The following is a 19,583-nucleotide window of genomic DNA, read 5'->3' on the forward strand; positions in this document are numbered from 1 at the left end:
TCTCTCTCTCTCTCTCCCCTCCCTCCCTCCCTCCCTCTCCCTCCCTCTGTCTCTATCATCTATCTATTATTTATTTTTTCTAAACTTTTATTGTATTTTAACCCACCACATCATTAATAAGACATATGACTGATGCTCTTTGCTGTATCACTAGGCTTCCCTATTCTTTGCATCTCTATGCCTTTTTCTGTAAATTCTGACTTTGTTCTCTATGGTAATTTTTTCTCTTATAACGTTAATAGCAAAGGCTGTGAATCATTTGATTAATTTTTTTATTGTTGTTGTTTTTGTTTTTGTTTTACCAAAGGCTGTGAATCACTTGGGTTGTTTTTTCGTTTGTTTGTTTATTTGCTTTTTGGGTTTTGTTTTTTGGTCATATTTTTATCAAATCGAAAAAAAGTGGCTGTATTTGGAATTCGGGTGTTTGTAAAATGCCTTAGTGAATAAAAGGTATTTGCTACTAAATATACTTACCTGAGATTTTTACCTGGGATCCACATGGTAGAAATAGAGACTCTACTTATGTAAGTTATCCTTAACCTCTTCAGATACACCCCCATCCACCCAAACAGACACTGTCAATAAATGAAATATAAAAATATGAAATCTGTTATAGTTAATTCTTCTGTGTATATATTTAATTATTATATTAAACTCATTTCTATGCTTACATTTCAAGTAGGAATTGGAAACAAATAACAAAATTATCCAGAGATTAATTAAGCATTATTATTTGGTATGTGCTTCATGAAATATTTGCTTATTTAATTCTCATAATAGCTAATAATGATGTTACTATCATTGCATTTCTTTTTCAATTGATTAAGAAGTTAAAATAAATTAAGGAATTTATCCAGGTTACCACAGAGCTAGAACCAAGGCTTAGATAACATCAATATATTTATCTAATGTTGCAACCTTTTATACAATTCCTCGTGTTGTGATGATCCTCAATCATAAAATTATTTTTGTTGCCTCTTCATAATGTAATTTTTCCACTTTTATGAACCATAATGTAAGCATATGTGATTTCTGATGGTTTTAGGTGAACCCTGTGATAGGGTCACTTGACACCTATAGGGATTAAGGATTGCTGATTCATTTATTATTATCAAATGAATCATCAGCAAACTTACTTTTGTGAACTAATGAAACACAATTTTGCAATATAGGTAACCGTTGTTTCACGGTCTTTTTGTGTGTTTACGATACATCTGCATAAGCCCACAGAACATCTTCCTTGTCATCTTTGCTTCCCACCTTGTTTGAAACACAGCCATCTCCCGTTCAGTGCTGCATAGAGCAGGAGAGTGGGCCCTTGAGCTTCTAGAAATTCTGCAGTCTATACCTCCAGTTTGTCAGAGGCATTTCCCAGGTAAACTGTAAATTAACACACATATGCCATTGTGGATGGTTCTTATGTGAGTTCCAGGATTTGAGCTCGGGTCATCAAGCCTTCAAAATGAGAGCCTTATGATTACTCTGATACTATTTCTTGTTATGAAATACAAGCTAGATTTTATGGTACCCTCTAGATTCATGTTGTAGAAGTTACTTAATCTGGACCTGGGTCCTGTACCCCACCTTTAACCCTTTAGTTCTTGGATAAAACATAGCCTTTATTTTTACAATAACCTTTGAACAGCACAAGAGCTGGGCAGATACCTACCCTCTGTTCTATTAGAATCTACTTTTCTATCTATAATCCTGAATTACTACTTATGACTTACAATGTTTCATCTGGGCTCTTCTTAATTTCAATTTGCCAGCCCTCTGTGCCAAGTTTTTATTGTTCACCTAACCAGTGGCTGCTTCTTCTTCTTTCTCCTTCTCATCTTCTCCTCCTCCTCCTCCTGGATCTATTCCCATCCCAAGCCCAGGGAACCTAAACCTACTACCTATGTTTCTTCTGCCCAACTGTTGGCTTTTGGTGTCTTTATTTACCAATCAAAAATAACTTGGGGTCAGACTCTAGGTCTTAGGACACTCACTTAGCATTACAATAGACAACAAGATGAAACCTCAACAGTTTCATATAAATTATTTTTATTAAAAATTTTCACAGTATGCTCTTATTAAGAATGTATTAATTTTAATATTCCACAAGACCACTGTAATGAATCTAATTAAATGGATATTAAATAAATAAAACATTTAGTAGAAAAAGTTGATATTCTTATATTTTTATATTTTAAGTTGTGGATTATTTTAAAAGTTTAAGCAAATAATAGAGGGTAGTAAAAGTTTTGTTATAATTAGAAAAGTTGTAAGAGAAAAAGCTATCCAGTAACATAGAAATATTAAGTTTGAATTATAGACACTGAAGTGGAAAGATGATTAAAAATATTCAATATCAGATACTATTAATAAAAATGCTTTGTAAAATTCGCTAGCTGCCTTAAATTATGGACATAATTAAAGGTTTTAACCTGTACCTAACTGATTGAAAAGTTCTATCTTTTTATTTAAAAGCAAATAGAATATTTTTATTATGAATATATGATATTTGAGAACAGTTCTTTTATCAGTAAATTTGTTACTTAAAGCCTCTTTGCATAGAGATACAAAATATGAAACGTATCAAATGAGATGAGAGAAAAGCATTGTTTCATTTAATAATGGAAGCTCTGTATCTGTGAATGAAGAGATAGTTATCTATATTAAAGTATATTTTCATCATCTAATAGTTTCAAGTCCTTGTAAAGTATTTTGTAAGATTCAGCATTGTAGGTAAAATGATTATTCCATAAGATCAGTATTAAATTTTGTGTATGGTATAATACAAGGTATTTCCAGTATTCTGTTTGTTTTGGCCTTAATCCCTACTAATATGTGATCTATTTAGCTGTCTTGAAGGCACTACATCTTGATGGAATTCTTACAATTCGATTAATTATTTTTAAATATTAATAATCTACATATGTACTTAGTTTGAAAGATTAGCAAAGAAATAAACAAATTACAGTTGTTTCTGAAAACATTCTCTGTGTGGTCTATATACAAAACAATTCCTTTTCCATAAAAATATGCAAGTACCATGTTAACCATGTTGACTCTTTCTAATGGGCATCAGAAAATGAGAATAGGAAATTGCTGTAAAATTAAAGTAATTTAGTGTCTGACATTTTGTAATATTGATGTCTTAATATTTGCTTTTGTTTTAAAAGAACTTAGAACAAGTAAATTTTCAAAATAATTATTAATAAAAATGAATTTAGAAATGTTTTAAAAATACAGTATACATGTTCTTATTTCTACAAAATCTTTCAAACCTACCAAAAAGCCAAGGAGGCACTACACACACACACCAACACGTACATACACATATACACCAACACATACATACACATGCGCACACCAACATATACATACACACACACACAGATACCAACACATACATATACACACAAACCAACACACACACACAGCAACACACACACACACACACACGACAATGAGAGGAAAACTGGTAAGACTTGGGGAAAAATAAAGTGACAGTGAAGTATAGATTATAGGTCATTGAGGTGATCCTTTTCTATTGTCAGTAGTTATTTCATTTTCTGTAAAATGTTAAACAAATGTTTTCCTAGCTATACTGGTTCATATTAGCCTGGGTGAGTCAGTTAAGTATTGTAGTATTTTCTACCAGGAATATATAAGGACACTAACTCAGCAAGGATGCACAGGACATCTTAGTTCCTTATCTTTGTAACATGATAGAATATTAACACACCTAGACTTGTGCAGGCCCACTGCAGGCAGGCACACTCTTTTAACATTATCAGATGGCTAGGTTTGTTGTTTCATGGTGTTAATCTAGCGCTCAACTCATGGCTTAAAATACAGTAACATAATTTCTCTATTTGATGATCAAGGATTTCAGAAAACAGCTGACAAAGTTTCTTAAAGCCTAGTATACAACGAATCAATCCAACTGGCCATTTTAAGCCAGATGTCAAAATTATGTACAAACTACCTTTGAATAAAATGCGATTGGTTACCATGGGTGAGTTACATTTAAAAATTTACAAACTGGCCAGGTAGTGGTAGTACACGCCTTTAATCCCAGCACTTAGGAGGCAGAGTCAGGCAGATTTCTGAGTTCGAGGCCAGCCTCAACTATAGAGCAAATTCCAGGACAGCCAGGGCTATACAGAGAAACCCTGTCTTGAAAAATAAAAACAATGAAATAAAAATAAATAAATAAACAAACGTGGCCAGAGAGGTGGCTCAGAGGTTAAGAGCACCAACTGCTCTTCCAGAGGTCCGGAGTTCAATTCCCAGCAACCACATGGTGGCTCACAACCATCTATAATGAAACCTGACGCACTTTTCTGGAGTGTCTGAAGAGAGCTACAGTGTACTTACATATATAATAAATAAATCTTTTTTTTTAAAAAAAAAAGAAAAAGTAAACAAATAAAAGAAGTACAAACTGAATGCTAAGATGTACAGTGGGTAATATTTTGTAATTTATATTAGATAACAAATGTTTGCATTAGGAAATGATTGTTTGTCATCATAGATCAATTTCAATGTGTAATTAATCCAATTACAGCATTCTCCAAGAATACTTGCTAAGGTCCAGCCTCAGCTTGAAGAAGAGTTCTTAGAAAAGGGTCTCTGGGAGTGGTGAACCAAACCACTCATTATATAAGGAACATCTATTATTAGTATCCACTTCTTCTCATTGGTTGTGTGAGATTATATTTGATAGCTAATTACATTGGCAGTATTACCTATGGGCAACCAGGCCAAAAACAAACAAACAAACAAACAAGAAAACTCTAATTGGTTTGAGAGCACTTATGACTCAAAGTTTCTAATCAAATCTTCTGGACCCATTAGCTCTTCATTGTCCTCAGAGGAGAACTTGTCTGCTCACACACAGACACTGTAGTATCTTTCCAAAAGTATACTCTGAGTTTTTAACAGATTTGCAGAAGCACAATTTACACATCGTTAAATTCACACATCTTAAGTAAAAATTCAATCATATTTTATCATATCTACTTAGAACCTTATCCCACCACACTCACAGGCAAGGCGAGCTGCTAAACTGCTTTCTGTCTCTTCTCTTGAGATTTTCATAAACACAATCCTGGGTGCTGTTTTCATTTGACTCCTTTCACTCTGATTCCTTCAGTTTATGCTTGTATCTTCTATCAGTATTTGATTCCTTTTCTTGCTTGCTTCATGTCATTCCTTTCTTTCTTCTCGTTCTCTCTGTACACCTTATGTTGTCCTCTCTTTAATTCCAGAAAAGTACATTTAACTGTACTAGTCTATTTTTGCTATTATACATATGCTTCAGAATGGGTAATTTTTAAGAGGCATGATTTTATTTCTCATATCTCAATGCTTGAGTGTTCAAGGCCAAGAGCCACAGATTCCGTGTCTGATGAGTGTTCTCTGCATTTCTAAAGTCCTATTCACAAATGTGTTCATGACTTGACTTCTTTAAAGGTCTCAGTGCTTAGTAGCTATTGCATTAGATATTCAAATTCCAACCTCAATATTTGAGAGGACACATTTAAGTTCATACTTTTTTTTTTCTGAATTAAAACCAGGTAAGAAAATGAGCAAACATTTCATTACAGCAGTTGTTCTAAATCATAATTTATTCTATCAACAAGTAAGTTCAAAACCTTGTAATTGAAACAACATGATAACCTTGGACTTGAGGATAGTTTCCTCCACATCAAAAGTTCTAGAAACTGCAGAAGAGTTTGTTCTAAGAACTTGGCAAGCCTCACCTGAAAGGCTTTTCTGGCAACAGTCTACACAGGAATCTTCACAGTTTAGAGTCTGGGAGTGCTAGCTCTCCCAGGTGTTGCATGCTTGTTGCTGTTCAATTGAGTTTTCTGATGAAGCCTCACCCTTAATTCTTTTTAGACATTACCCTCTTGGGACCTTACTCTATTAAGGGACTTCTCTCTGAGCAGAAATATAAAAGACCTTCTTTTATATTTAGATGAAGGAATATAAGCTCTGAACAGCTGCTCACTTTTTCCAAAGAGATCACTGTCAAAGGTTATTAAGTATTTCTTCTAGAGAAATCCTGTCAAACACATTCTTATATAGTCTTGCACTTGGAATCAATGAAGAGAATCAAGAGCTCTGTGTCACATTGAAGGAATCAGAGAACTAAGGTTATTGTGGATATAACCCAGAAATTCTGTACATGCCTTGAGTTATTCACTGAAAACAACTATTAAATCCCAGGTCATGTTATCGTTGGCTTTGTGTAGTCATGATCTTTCAACAATCTCTGAAGTCATTTCAGGATCTGTCTTCTATTATGTGGATGAATAGCATCTGGCTTCCTTTTTCCATCTACACTCCCACCCTGGGACTTTTCTAATGAGAACCATATTTATTTTCACAATCTGACTAGGGTGAGATTCTTCTAAGTTAGGTCATGCTGCTTTCCTTTTGACTATAAAATCTATCTTTAAAACATTTCTGTCTTTTCTGATTTTAGCACACTGTCAGGAGATGCCATGAAACATCCAAAATATTTAGATAGTCTCCCTAAGTTTCTAATTTATCATTCTTAAATTCTGGATTCTATAATGTCATGGACTTAATGCTTTATAGTTATGATTCTGTGTTACAAATATTGCCTCCCCTCTGCTTTCTAAAAAAAAGATTCACTTCTTCCTTCAACTCACCATATATATATATATATATATATATATATATATATATATATATATAATATTTTACTGACTTCTCTAATCTTCTGCTACAATTCTATTTTCATGAACCCTGAAAGAATTGCCATCATCACAATTCAATGCAATAGTTCTTTTCTCCATGTTCCCAATTTTCTAGCCTTTACACATTTTCAATTCCTAAAACTGGTTCAACAAGTATAGATGTTTATTAAGCCTAATCCGAGTTCTTAGTTTTGATGTCTGTGTTGCCCATTTCTGTGCATATACATGAAAAATGAATAATTTATATGTTGCATGAATTTCCTTTCTACCAGATTCAAATGATAAGATGCCACATATTAAGGTTTGGCCCAATTGGTCTGGTGAGGGCCTTCTCTCTAATTCGAAGACAATGTCTTCTTGCTCTATTATCACACTACAGAATGTAGAATGACTGAACAGATTGGTTTGCTTATTATCTTCCTGTTATAGGAGTGGGTATCGTCATGTGTGAGAACACCACCCTCATGATTTTTTTCATCCCATAAAGTACCCATATTTTAATACTTTTATATGAATAAGGAACATCCTTGTGCAAATCATTGTGGTTGCACACCAGATTTTTGTTCCAAAGTTATTGTAACTCTTCGATATGCACAACATATTTATCAATCATGGTTTTCTACTTTTTAATTTTACAATCAAGTAATGGTGCTGTGTCTATTTCTATTTTAGTAATTCTAATTCATGGACATCTTGTATCATTCAGAAATTATATATTGAATACTTTTTTGTACCAGGTGATATCTATAGATGTTTGTTTTATAATGAAGGCTTTTGTTTGATGGGGTACTTATATATTAGATTGCATTTGGCAAAACTGACTGTATAATTTATGACTAGCAGAACAGAAATTTGTTATATCACAGTTCTAAAGTTTGGGACATCCACCATAAACGTGCTTGAAGTTGCTTGAGTTCTTTTTATTTCATTGAAAAATGCTGGAAACAAAATAAAATATTGTGAGGAATAAAGAAATATTATGTACAAAATATGTTTTCTACAGCAAAGATCTTCCCACCTTAATGTCAATAATCCATTTAATGATGAGGTAGGGTGTCCTCAATAATTCTTAAAGCTTCACTCCTGCTCAGCACTGTTACAATAGATAATGAATAGTGACTAGTGTTTTGGCAGCAACAGTGTTCAACCTGTATTTGAATTTTGTTAACATAATTTTCTGTATTATTGATATATGTATGCATATATATGTATATACATTAATATACATCTGTTCTTCCTAAATTAAACAGTAACAGACTCTTTTTTCTATTTTGACAGGTATTAATTAGACTTAGAATTGTATAGGTTTGTTTTGCCTTCACATGCACTAAATTTCTCTAAGAGTCATCTATTATAGCTAACATTTTTTTGGCTATTAAATAAAATCAGAGCTAATTTGTGTCGTTAAAATCTAGATTGTTCTGGGTAAAATTATATATAAATAGACCAATTATAAAATATATTTGTAAATATCTTTTGGTTTTAAAAGAACAATATGAAAATTAATGTCTCCATGGTGTGATTCTTAATTTTAATGAATATCTACATTGTTTTGTTTTGTTTTATTTTTTTAAGCATTTGTGGAATTCAGCATCTAGAACGAATTGGCAAGAAACTCAATCTCTTTGACTCCCTTTATTTCTGCATCGTGACATTTTCTACTGTGGGCTTTGGGGATGTGACTCCTGAAACATGGTCCTCCAAGCTCTTTGTTGTTGCTATGATCTGCGTTGCTCTTGTAGTACTCCCTATACAGGTAAACAGAACCCTGATATCTTTTGTTGAGATGTGCAAAGCCATGTAAAATTGAAACTTCTATATTAATAAAAAAGTACCTGATTATTTATTTATTATATGATATTATGAGATATGCTATGAATAGTTTAAGGAAATGCTAACACTATTACAGAAATGTTTTCATAAATTTTATTAGACACCTTTTCATTCATTGACACAAGTGATAGCTCACATTTTGATTTGATTATTCAGCATTTTTTAAAAAATATAGTTTATGTGATATTGTTAACCATTAAATAATTTTAAATTATTGGATGTTAGATTAAGGATTATGTTTGGAGAATAAATAAGAAATGAATACCTAAGACATAAATTGCAGTTGGTTCAAAATTAATTTCTTATGTTTATCAACTGAAGCATGCAGTGGATATGGCATGTGTACATTATCAAGGGTTTGGAGAGATACACAGGTCAGAGATATAAACAATAACTAGTCCCCAGTTCATTTTTACAATGAGTCCTGGTTTCCCATGAGTGAACAAATCAAAACCACAATATGATAAAGGCAAATTAAACCTGCATGCTTATTATAAAACCTTAGCTAATTCACACTGTCATACATAGCTCCCAGTCATTCCTCTACAATACCACCCAGTTTACTCTAGTACTAATCTTATATTGCTAGCATAGGACATTGTAAATGTTAATGCAGCTGTCTCCCCTTGCATGATATAGGCACAATGGGGCTGAAGACTCACTGTCCTTGAATCTTACCAGGCAAAGTTTGCTTGCTTTATGTTCCTAGTTGGGCTCCATCAAGCCCTTCCTGCAGATTGTAAAATGGCCGGGTTGAAAATTGAGCCTCTTGACCACTTAATTCCACAGCTACCTTTGCCATAAGATTGCAAACTTCTTAAAGGGAGCAAAAGTGGCAGAACTGTCAAACTATATCTAATGAATGGCATATTACATCATACTTTAATTGGATGCAAAGCAGATGGATTAGCCCCTACATGGTCTGAGATGGTATGAGTAAAATCATTCTAATGTGTTTCTTTGGAGACCTGAAGCCCCTGGGCCTCGTTGAAATCTCCATGGAAATAATGTGGTAAGCCTGTTGAGTAGTAATGATAATTTGATACTCAACAGTTTTAAGGGTAAGAAATGCAATGTACCTGATAACAGCTGGGGCACTGTATCGGGCTTTCACTTTCATATGTGAAGCGTTTCATTCACGGGTGGAAAATTCATTACAGTTTGAACAGTTGGCCTATTTGTGGATGGAGAGACAAAAGTCAGGAGGGAACTACAGTCGACACAGAGCTCAGACAGAAAAGCATGTTGTCCTGTGTGTCAGCTCGTTGAAGATTGACTTACTTATGGATTTTCTAAATGAGTTCTATGCACATCCAAGACTACAGGTACATTTGAATTATGTCATGCACAATACTGAATCATTCTTAATTGCACATTAACCAGTACTGCAGTCTGCATTCTGGCAAACTTTTATTTATGCATCTATATTTTAAAAGGGTTAATGAAAGACTACAAATATAACTGGAGACATAATAAAAATGCCAAAGAAGTAAATAGCCTTGAGATTCCCTTCTGTACCTATGCCAAAAGACAGGTATGACTTGTTATTGTTAGAAAGGAGGATATTTATCTGACTTAAAGGATTTTTTTCCTCTCCGGTAAGAGCATGAATGATAATTTCATGAAACAGTGAGTTTTAATATAAAATATAATAAAACAATGAAACCATGTAGAAAATTGTAGTTATAAGTTTTGTTGATAGGAGTGCAAGGGTAGGGAATTTGTTTTTGTAAGGTTTCAATTTTTATGTGTGTATTTACATGTGTATCTCTGTGCTACGTGTGTTTTTAGTGTGTTTGTGTGTGTGCGCGTGTGTATGTGTTTGTATATGCACATGTGCATGCGCATCTGTGGGAATGGGTGGCTGCAGAAGCTAGAAGACTCTGTCAAAACCCAAAGGGCTGATTTGCAGGGTGTTCTGAACTGTTCAGTGTGGGTTCTGGGAACCAAATTCAAGACCTGAGCTAGACCACCCAGCACTTTTAATTGCCAAGCTATCCAGCACCCTGGCCATTTCCTTTTTGCACATTTATGATCTGGAATGTTACTAACCACTACTTATATCCTTTTAGATGATAAAACATTAGAAAATAATGAAAAGAAACAAAAATATGAATTCAAAACTGGCATGTGTGTGTGTTTGCACATAAAACCTTTACATATTTCAACTCTTTATGTTGTTAAGATAATGTAGATTTAGATAAATTTTTAATGTAGTTAGTTGAGTTCAAAGAAGAAAGGGCTTGATGAATTTGTGTAAAAAAAAACTCAAGACAGTGATAAATGGAAATATATTCCATAAGTAATATCAGAAATGCATAGTATCTTGATTTAACACTATTTAATCCTGTTTTACACTCTTCAATTTTCTATACATTTTAATATTCTTCATAAATATTGTATATTATATAAAAATGGAGTAGAAAAATGATCTCACAATGACTAACTCTGTTTAATAACAATATCAATATCTAACTTTAGACATTTTATTGTAGAAATATATTTTAGAGCAACCAAATAAGGAATAGTTACTAGAGAAGTATAAATTCTTGTACAGCAGTATTAAGTCATTTTATCATTTTGGATGCATTTGCCAGGTCTCAAATTGTGATACGCTTTGAAATATTTTGATGTAAAGCCATTTCTTTTTTATCACCAATCATTTTATTCAACACAAACTCCAAACTATACAAATATCTATCAGAAGTTGCTATAAGGTACTAGTACATAACATTATATTAATTAAATGACTATGATAAATTTCATTAAGAAAGTAACACTTTAAAGTATGCATTGACTGTTGAATCTTTCCATCTCCCATTCCATGTGTGTTTTACTAAATTTAAGGTGAAAACTGAACTGAAAGAGTGTGTGGAGTGTACTCCATGACTCCTTCTTCCTGTGGTACCAATTCCACTGCAATAGCTTAGGCTGACTATTTGCATTTCTCACATTCTGTTTATCATAGTGCCATTCAATTTCTTATTCAATTTCTCTAAATTTAAATGTATTTTTATTTATCACTAAGGATTTATTACAACTTGATCATAATTAAAGAAAAATTCTTAAATGTTTTGTGTAGGATTACTTAAAGCATGATTGTGTCTATGCCATTTTTCATTATGCCTTAAATAGGATTATTATGTGGTGATTTTGTGTCCCACGGAGATGGATGTGCAAGTTCGGAGAGTGCTACAGATTCCAATGTGGTCCCAGAGAGTGATCTACCTTCAAGGCTCTGCCCTTAAAGATCAGGATCTCCTGAGAGCAAAGTAGGAATCCTCAACCCTTTCTATCTCTCTTCATTTTCAATCTGATAACTTTTCTCTCCAGACGTTTGCGACCTGCATTTCACATGTATTTAAATATAAAATTTAGATCTGCTTTTCTAATTTTAGTGTAACAGTGCTACAAGTATAGGTTCCTGTTTTCTGCTTTTGATTTTAGGGCAGATATTTAAGATAATAGTTCTGCATGGTGTGGTAAGAAGTATCCATGCTAGAATTATCTTTGCTGTCAGAGATAGAGGTATTCAGACTCCCTGTTAGAGATATTTCCTAATTTCACAATTCTGGTTATATTTTATAGGACAAAATCTTGGACTAAATATTATATGAGATATCAAAGCAATGAGTCAGGGTTTGAACTGTAAGAAATTTGGAACATTCCTCAACATCACCTTTTACCTTGCAGGGGTCAAAGTTTGAAGAATCCTTAGAGCTGGAGGAAAGAGGATCCTAAGAGTTTCTGCTGAGCTGCTCTCAGATTGTGCTTAAGCCTGTTAATAGGGCTTAAAGGATGGCTTGGGCTAGGCATTTGTTAGGAGAAACTGGTCTTCTTACACAGCAGTGGAGAGTGAGAAAAGGGAAGGGAAGACTGAGGTCAACTGGGATCAAGACTACTAAATACAAAACAACTCCTTTTGTTTTAAAACCAAGACTCTCTGGAGGGTGTGGAGGAGGAGTGGAATGGGGGTGGAGGTTGCTAGATGCCTTCTGCTGTATTTAAATTTTTAAGTGGCTCTTCCTTCTTTTTGGATGTTTCTATGTGCCTCTTTAAATGTGAAGGTTACCTCTTCATAGTACTTAACCTAAGATTTTTTAGTTTTCATGTCTCATGTAATGACCCAAATGATGCTTTAGGTACCTAGTAATGATGAATTCTGACATCATTTTTGTTTAAGAGTAAAATGAATTTAGCTGAGGTTTGTTTTATTTAATGATTTAATCGAAGAAACAAAACACTGAGCAGAAATTACCACGGTAAAATGAATGGTAAATGTTGGAAAGTTAAATGTCTTACAGCATATATTTTATCTTAGAGTATATCTCTGTTAAACACTCCATGTGACACTTCTGTGAACAGTCAGATATTCCCAAATTCTCAAGTAAATTGAAGATTTAGCTATATCTTATTTGATATCTATATAATTATTTGGATACCTAGAAGATGTTTCCACTTTTGTATCTTCTAAATCTCTTCTTATGTTATCTCTATAAATCATTCTCCTTAAATTACTGTGAGATAGCTTCTTCACTCCATTCACCCAGAGTGTGTTGATAAGCCTCCTAGTGGTGAAAGTTTTTTTTCTGGGAATTAAATCTGAGCTCTTTGTTTTAGCAATAACTGTGTCAGATAGACACATTTTAAATTTAACTATCACTACTAGGAATGAAATGATTTTCCACCAAGGGGTCACATTTACAGAAAACCTTTCATGGAAATTGAAAATGAGCAAATTAAATACAAGGCCTGAAATGGGGACTGTTGGCCAGCTCTCACTGTTCAAAAAGCTGGGCCTAGAAACACGTCAGGTTGACTGTCTACTGCACATTCATTTCAAATCCTAATTTACTATATAATATTTAGGATTTAATGTTAATTAACATTCTTCAGCATAATTTCCCATGCAAAAAGCCAGGAGTAGGCACCTCCAAACCACAGACCAGGGGCATGACTTCACTGCTTTACTGAAAATGATACTTAGAAAATGTTATCCAATATCCTTGTTATTTAGCAACCTCCCGCAGTACTTTCTTCGGAATTGTTTTGTTTGGACTAATTTTTCCGGGCTCTTTGTTTTTCTTCTCCAGTGAAAACGAAAATGTTTTTGAAGACTCTAACTTTATCACAGTGTAGCAGGAAGATAAAGCATTGCTCAGTTGAAAAATAAACATTCTTAAGTTTTCCAGTATTTATCAAGGACTACAACAATCTTTAGTTACTAACTTTAAGAATTGAAGAATATTCACATGACAAAAAGGGGGTTGGAACAAAAGTTGAACAGTTTCCTGGAAACAAAGGGTGGGTTTGACTTAAATCCACTAAGCATATTTGTTCCCTCTCTCCAACTGAGTTACTGAAGTGAAATGAGTTAGCCATAAAAATAATAATAATGTAATGGTCCTAGATTGCAAAACAATATCATATATAGATACAAAATACTTATGTAAGTCTACATATGTATGTATATACAGATAAATTATAATAAATAAAAGCAAATTCAATTCCTTTTTCTGTCATTCATTGTAAGCTGTATGAATATTGCAAGTCATTTTTCTCACAACTGTAGGCAAGCTCAGCAAGTCAGCCAGTTGTTCTTTAAGCTTGAGGATACACATGTTGGGTGGGGCTCAGGCATTGACATGGTCCCTCCAGGAGCAAGCCTTTCAGTATGGTTTCTCTGTTTTCTGTCTGTGTTTAGGATGGACAACGCTGAAGCCTGTTTCATTTTGAGTAGCCGCTGCGAAGTGGATAGAACATCATCTGTAAGTTTTCTAATATCCCCTCAGTAAACTGTACACCTCCCTGAACAAGATTTTAGCTTAATTTGAATCCAAAAGAAAAAGGAAATACCATAATGAACCTTTGTAACTTCAGGTTTGCACTACATCTAAGCATGTATTTATTAGCTATGATTATTTTAACATTCAAAACATTGTCCATTGTGTCAACACATGTGTTTTTTCTAATTTTCTACCTGTTTTCTACTAATCCTCTGAACATTTCCTAAGAGATACAGTTTGTTAAAAGGGCCTACATTTCTCCAACTACAAATGAAGGCAGATGGCTTTAACAGATTATAGTAGGATCATTGGAGAATTTACTTTAAAAAAAATATACACTATTTTGAAAATTCTTTTGAAGTTATTTAGAGTGAGACCTGGAAATGCACATTGTTTAGAAAGATTCCTAGGGCTCTTTTTGGTAACTTTTGACTTAACAGAATTTCTGTGATGTATTTTTAAATTCAAACTTCTAAATCAAACTAATTTAAAACTAATTTAAGTGAATTACTGAACAATAACCTCAGTGCCTAAGACAGTGTTTGTTTGTTTTTTTAAGTCCAGTTTTTACGCCCCATGTGGTCTGCTCTCCCAAAGTCCCTTATCCCATTCCTCCTCCCTTCTGTCTTCAAGAGGATGGCATCTATCTGCTCCCCTCCAGGTCTCCCTACTCCATGGAGCCTCAAGTCTCTCACCAGTTAGGTTGTTTTCTCACTGAGACCAGACCAGGCACTCCTAGCTATATGTGTCAGGAGCCTAGAATCAGTTTGTGTATGCTGTGTGATTGGTGGCTCAGTGTCTAACAGATCTCAGATATCCAGGTTAGTTGAGACTGCTGGTCTTCCTATGAGATGGCCCTTCTCCCCAGCTTCTTCTATGCTTTCCCTAATTCCCAACTTCAGTTCGTTGGTTGGGTGTAAGCATCTGCATCTGCATCTGCATCAGTCATCTGCTTGTTGGGCCTCTCAGAAGACAGTCATGCTAGGCTCCTGTCTGTAAGCACACAAGAACCTCAGTAATATTGTTAGGTCTTGGATCCACTTCTTGAGATGTATCCCAAGTTGGGCAAGTCACTGGACTACCTTTTCCTCAGTTTCTTCTCCATTTTTGTCCCTGCAGTTCTTTTAGACAGGAATTGATGCCCTGTTTCAACTGGAGGTGGACTCTACAAGTTCCCTCTCCCCACTGTTGTTCATTTCATTTAAGGTCCCTCCCTTTGAGTCGAGGTCTCTGGTACATTCTAGAGGGTACCCCGACATCCCAGCTCCCAAGGTTGCATATTTCTATTCATTCTGCTGGCCCTCGGGGCTTCTCTTCTGTTGTTCCTCCCTACCAACACCTGATCATGTTCCCCCCTTTCCCCACACCCTCCCCTTTTCAACTCAGCTCCCTCCCTCTGCCTCCTGTGATTGCATCTTCTCCCTCCCAAGTGGGATTGAAGCGTCCTTACTTGGGCCCTTCTGCTTGTTAACCTTCTTGAGTTCTGTGGATTGTATGCTAGGTATTCTGTACTTTTTGGCTAATATTCACCTATTAGTGAGTACATACTACTTATGTCCTTTTGCATCTGAGTTACCTCACTCAGGATGATATTTTCTAGTTCCATCCATTTGCCTGCAAAACTCAGGATTTCCTCGTTCTTAATAGCTGAGTAGTACTCCATTGTGTAAATGAACCACATTTTCTGTATCCATTCTTCTGTTGTGGGCCATCTGAGTTGTTTCCAGTTTCTGGCTATTATAAATAAGGCTGCTATGAACATAGTGGAACAGATGTCCTTGAGGTATGGTGGGGTATCTCAGGAGTGATAGAGCTGGGTCTTCAGGTAGAACTATTTCCTATTTTCTGAGGAACTGCCAGATTGATTTCTAAGTGGTTCTACCAGTTTTCCATCCCACCAGCAATGGAGGAATGTTCCTCTTTCTTCACATCCTTACCAGCATGTGCTGTTGTTTGAGGTTTTGATCTTCACCATCCTGACTGGAATAAGGTGGTATGTCAGAGCTTTTTTTTTTTTTTTTTNTTTTTTTTTTTTGATTTGCATTTCTCTGATGATTAAGGATTTTGAACATTTCTTTAAGTACTTCTCAGTCATTCCAGATTCCTCTGCTTTGAATTCTCTGTTTAGCTCTCTATCCCATTTTTGATTAGGTTGTTTTGTTTCTTTTGAAAATTAGCTTCTTGAGTTCTTTATATATTTTAGATATTAGCCCTTTATACGATGAGAGGTTAACGAAGTTTTTTTTTTCCCAATCTGTAGGATGCCAGTTTTTTCTATTGACTATGTCTTTTGCCTTATAGTAGTTTTTCTATTTCATGAGCTCCCATTTACCAATTCTTGATGTTAGAGCCTAAACCATTCAAGTTTTGTTTAGGAAATTCACTGAAAATTTTAAGGAAGGCATATACACAAAACCTTTCACAGGTAGGAAAGCAAATACAAGAGCCAAATAAATATGCTTAGTATAGGGTTTCCTCTCACACCTCTCAAGGAGCCGAACTGTCAACACCTTGAGGTCATAGTCTCACATCCTGATCCATGAGATATTAAATTTCTGTAGATTAGGCTGAGTTTAGGGAGCTTCATCGTAGAAGTTCAGAGTCTAGCCACTTGACGTAACCTAAGTAAAGGATCAGAAAATTCTCAAATCATTCTTTTATTTATATTTTGAAAAAGTCAGACATGAGTCCATGGATAAAAGCATGTACTCTTCTTTTAAGAACACAAGTTCATCTATCTATTGCCTGTAAGTCCAGCCAGAGGAGATCTGGTACCAGCCTCTTTTGGCTTCTGTGGGAACTTCCATACATATTTCCACATACTGACACAGATTCATCTTTCTCTCTCTCTCTCTCTCTCTCTCTCTCTCTCTCTCTCTCTCTCTCTCTCTCTCAAGTAAAATTTAAAAAGTTCTTCCTCTTCTCTGTTGTTAATCATACATTATTTTATTCCAGATTTTCCTTATTCCATATATGTAGAAATAATATTTAATAAATAAATCCCATCTTCAGGTTCACTACCCACCTCAATGGTTTATGTTCCTGAATGAAAGGCACACACACACACACACACACACACACACACACACACACACACACACACCACAGCCTTTAATATTTTGATATGCCTTAATGTAGACAATAGCTGGGCCATTGCCTAGTCTCCACAAGGTTAATCCACCTCCTGGCAATAATCTTGAGTTATTACTTCCTAAACTTTATATTCTATTTTGGGTGCTCTGGACTCAGAATACTGCTCAACTAGGAAGTGCTCTGGGCTGCACCCCCCCCCCCCAGCTCCTTCACATGGTGGCCAAGCAAGCCTCTCTGTTCTGCATTCTTCTAAGGAATGGCATCTCTCCTCATCTTTATACTCTCCCTGTATGGCAGATCCCTATTACCTTTCTCCAACTCCTTCTTCTGATCCCAAACCTTGGAGTCCTAAATTTCTGACTCGGTCTGCACTGCCCAACCATTATCTGTAAGCATCTTTATTTACCACTCAGAACCAACTGGGGGCAAGGCCTTTCAGTGTTATAAGTGTGGACTCTCTGATGCAAACAATTTTATAGACCCAAATTAACATTAGAGTACAAAGTACATTAGGTTAGACCCACTACAAAGTTTTTCTAAATAGTTTGGCATAGAAATGCTTCAATAAGATCTGATGATCAAGTAATGAATTTGAAATGAACATAATCTTCATTTTCTCTGATTGTTTTACATGTTGCTGTCAATCCTGTTCCCTACATATGGCTTCTTGATTTAATAGGTTTTATACTTTTTCAATGGGGTTCAGGAAGGTAATTACATGCAGAAATAAATGTGTATCTATGAGAGTTAACTACACAACATGAGTTTGGGAAGCTTTCATTGAAATGAATGTAAATTATTTCCTCCCAATTTTAGTAAATTGACAAGAAGTTAACAAAAGTACCTAGGAAGATGAAAGGTTAAAGAGATGAGACAAAAGTTGTAGAATTCTGGAAGGTATAAAGCAAGTAGATGAGTGGCAACTGACTCATCCAGAGGAAGTTAAAATTTAGGTTGAGAGAGGAAATCACAAGCAGTCTGCTGTTGGCAAGGGGAGCTCAGAGGCAGCAGCAAGGAAGGGGACAGATGTTGCTTAAAGTAGAGATTCTTGAGGGACTTATTCAGAGTTAGGGAAAGAAGTGGATTCCCTGAATCTCTCCACATTTGCATTGCTGATTTATTTCTGAAACCTAGAAGAGGCATTCTATTTGGGCAATTTGTTCCTTGAATCCTCTACTTTCTAAGTCAGAAAGTAAATTTGAGGGGCCTAGATGCATACTATATCTGAACGGATTCAGAACAAATTGACAATATCTTTAATATGCATCTTTCAATGTCTTGAGGAAATGGTCCATCATAGAGAAAATGTGGTGCATGCAGGTGTGTATTTGTGGTTACATAGGCAAACATTTTTGTATTTATATGGGTATACAAACTTAGACTTCTCTGGTGTAATATATAATCACCATAAAGAGGACCATATATATGCTCCCACCCAGCTAGAATCTACTCTTGTTTCTAGAGATAAACTTAAGTCTCTGAACTGAAGAAAAATAAACCACATAATAAAACTAATTCAGCATTAAGTGGATTAGAAAATATCTACATATTAAGAAGTGAAGAGAAGGGGACTGAGAACCAGTTTTCTGAGTGAATCCCATCAAAAGTAGAAAATATCATTTCAATCTAATCAAATTTTGTGGCTGAACCTCTCCAGTGTGTAACACTTGCTTTTTGCAGCATAATGGATATGAAATGATAAAATTTGCATTGGAAGTAGATAGGCAATACAGGGAGCAAAACTGACATAAGGAGTATTAATCTGAGAAAGTGAAGAAGAAACAGAAATAAATTAATTTATTTAAAAAATTGAGAATATAAAGCTAAATATGACTCTATGCCTTTGATTTGAGTTGTTTGCTTTAATGATGTACTTGTGTTCATACCAGTATTATGTAATGAAATGACAGCAAAGATAATTTGAAGTTTAAATATATATATATATATATATATATATATATATATATGTGTGTGTGTGTGTGTGTGTATATACACATATATATACATACATACAAACATATATACTGATATATACATACACCTATATACACACATACATATATTTATTCATCTATATCTATATATCTATATCTATATATCTTCTCACTCTCATATATATATATATATATATATATATATATATATATAA

At 34.6% G+C, this 19,583-nt stretch overlaps 1 protein-coding gene across 5 annotated transcripts in view; it reads left to right on the plus strand.

Annotated features, from left to right (window-relative positions):
- The window catches only part of Kcnt2 (potassium sodium-activated channel subfamily T member 2), a 349,821-nt gene that overhangs the window by 161,904 nt on the left and 168,334 nt on the right, over positions 1–19,583 (plus strand). For all 5 annotated transcript variants that reach the window (XM_029539117.1, XM_029539120.1, XM_029539119.1 and 2 more), the window contains exons 9-12: positions 8,298–8,478; positions 9,716–9,880; positions 11,691–11,827; positions 14,260–14,323. In XM_029539117.1, the coding sequence (XP_029394977.1) occupies positions 8,298–8,478; positions 9,716–9,880; positions 11,691–11,827; positions 14,260–14,323 (547 nt within the window). The remainder of the gene's footprint in view (positions 1–8,297; positions 8,479–9,715; positions 9,881–11,690; positions 11,828–14,259; positions 14,324–19,583) is intronic.

Source organism: Mus pahari, chromosome 5 (assembly GCF_900095145.1).
Source record: "Mus pahari chromosome 5, PAHARI_EIJ_v1.1, whole genome shotgun sequence".
NCBI lineage: Eukaryota > Metazoa > Chordata > Mammalia > Rodentia > Muridae > Mus > Mus pahari.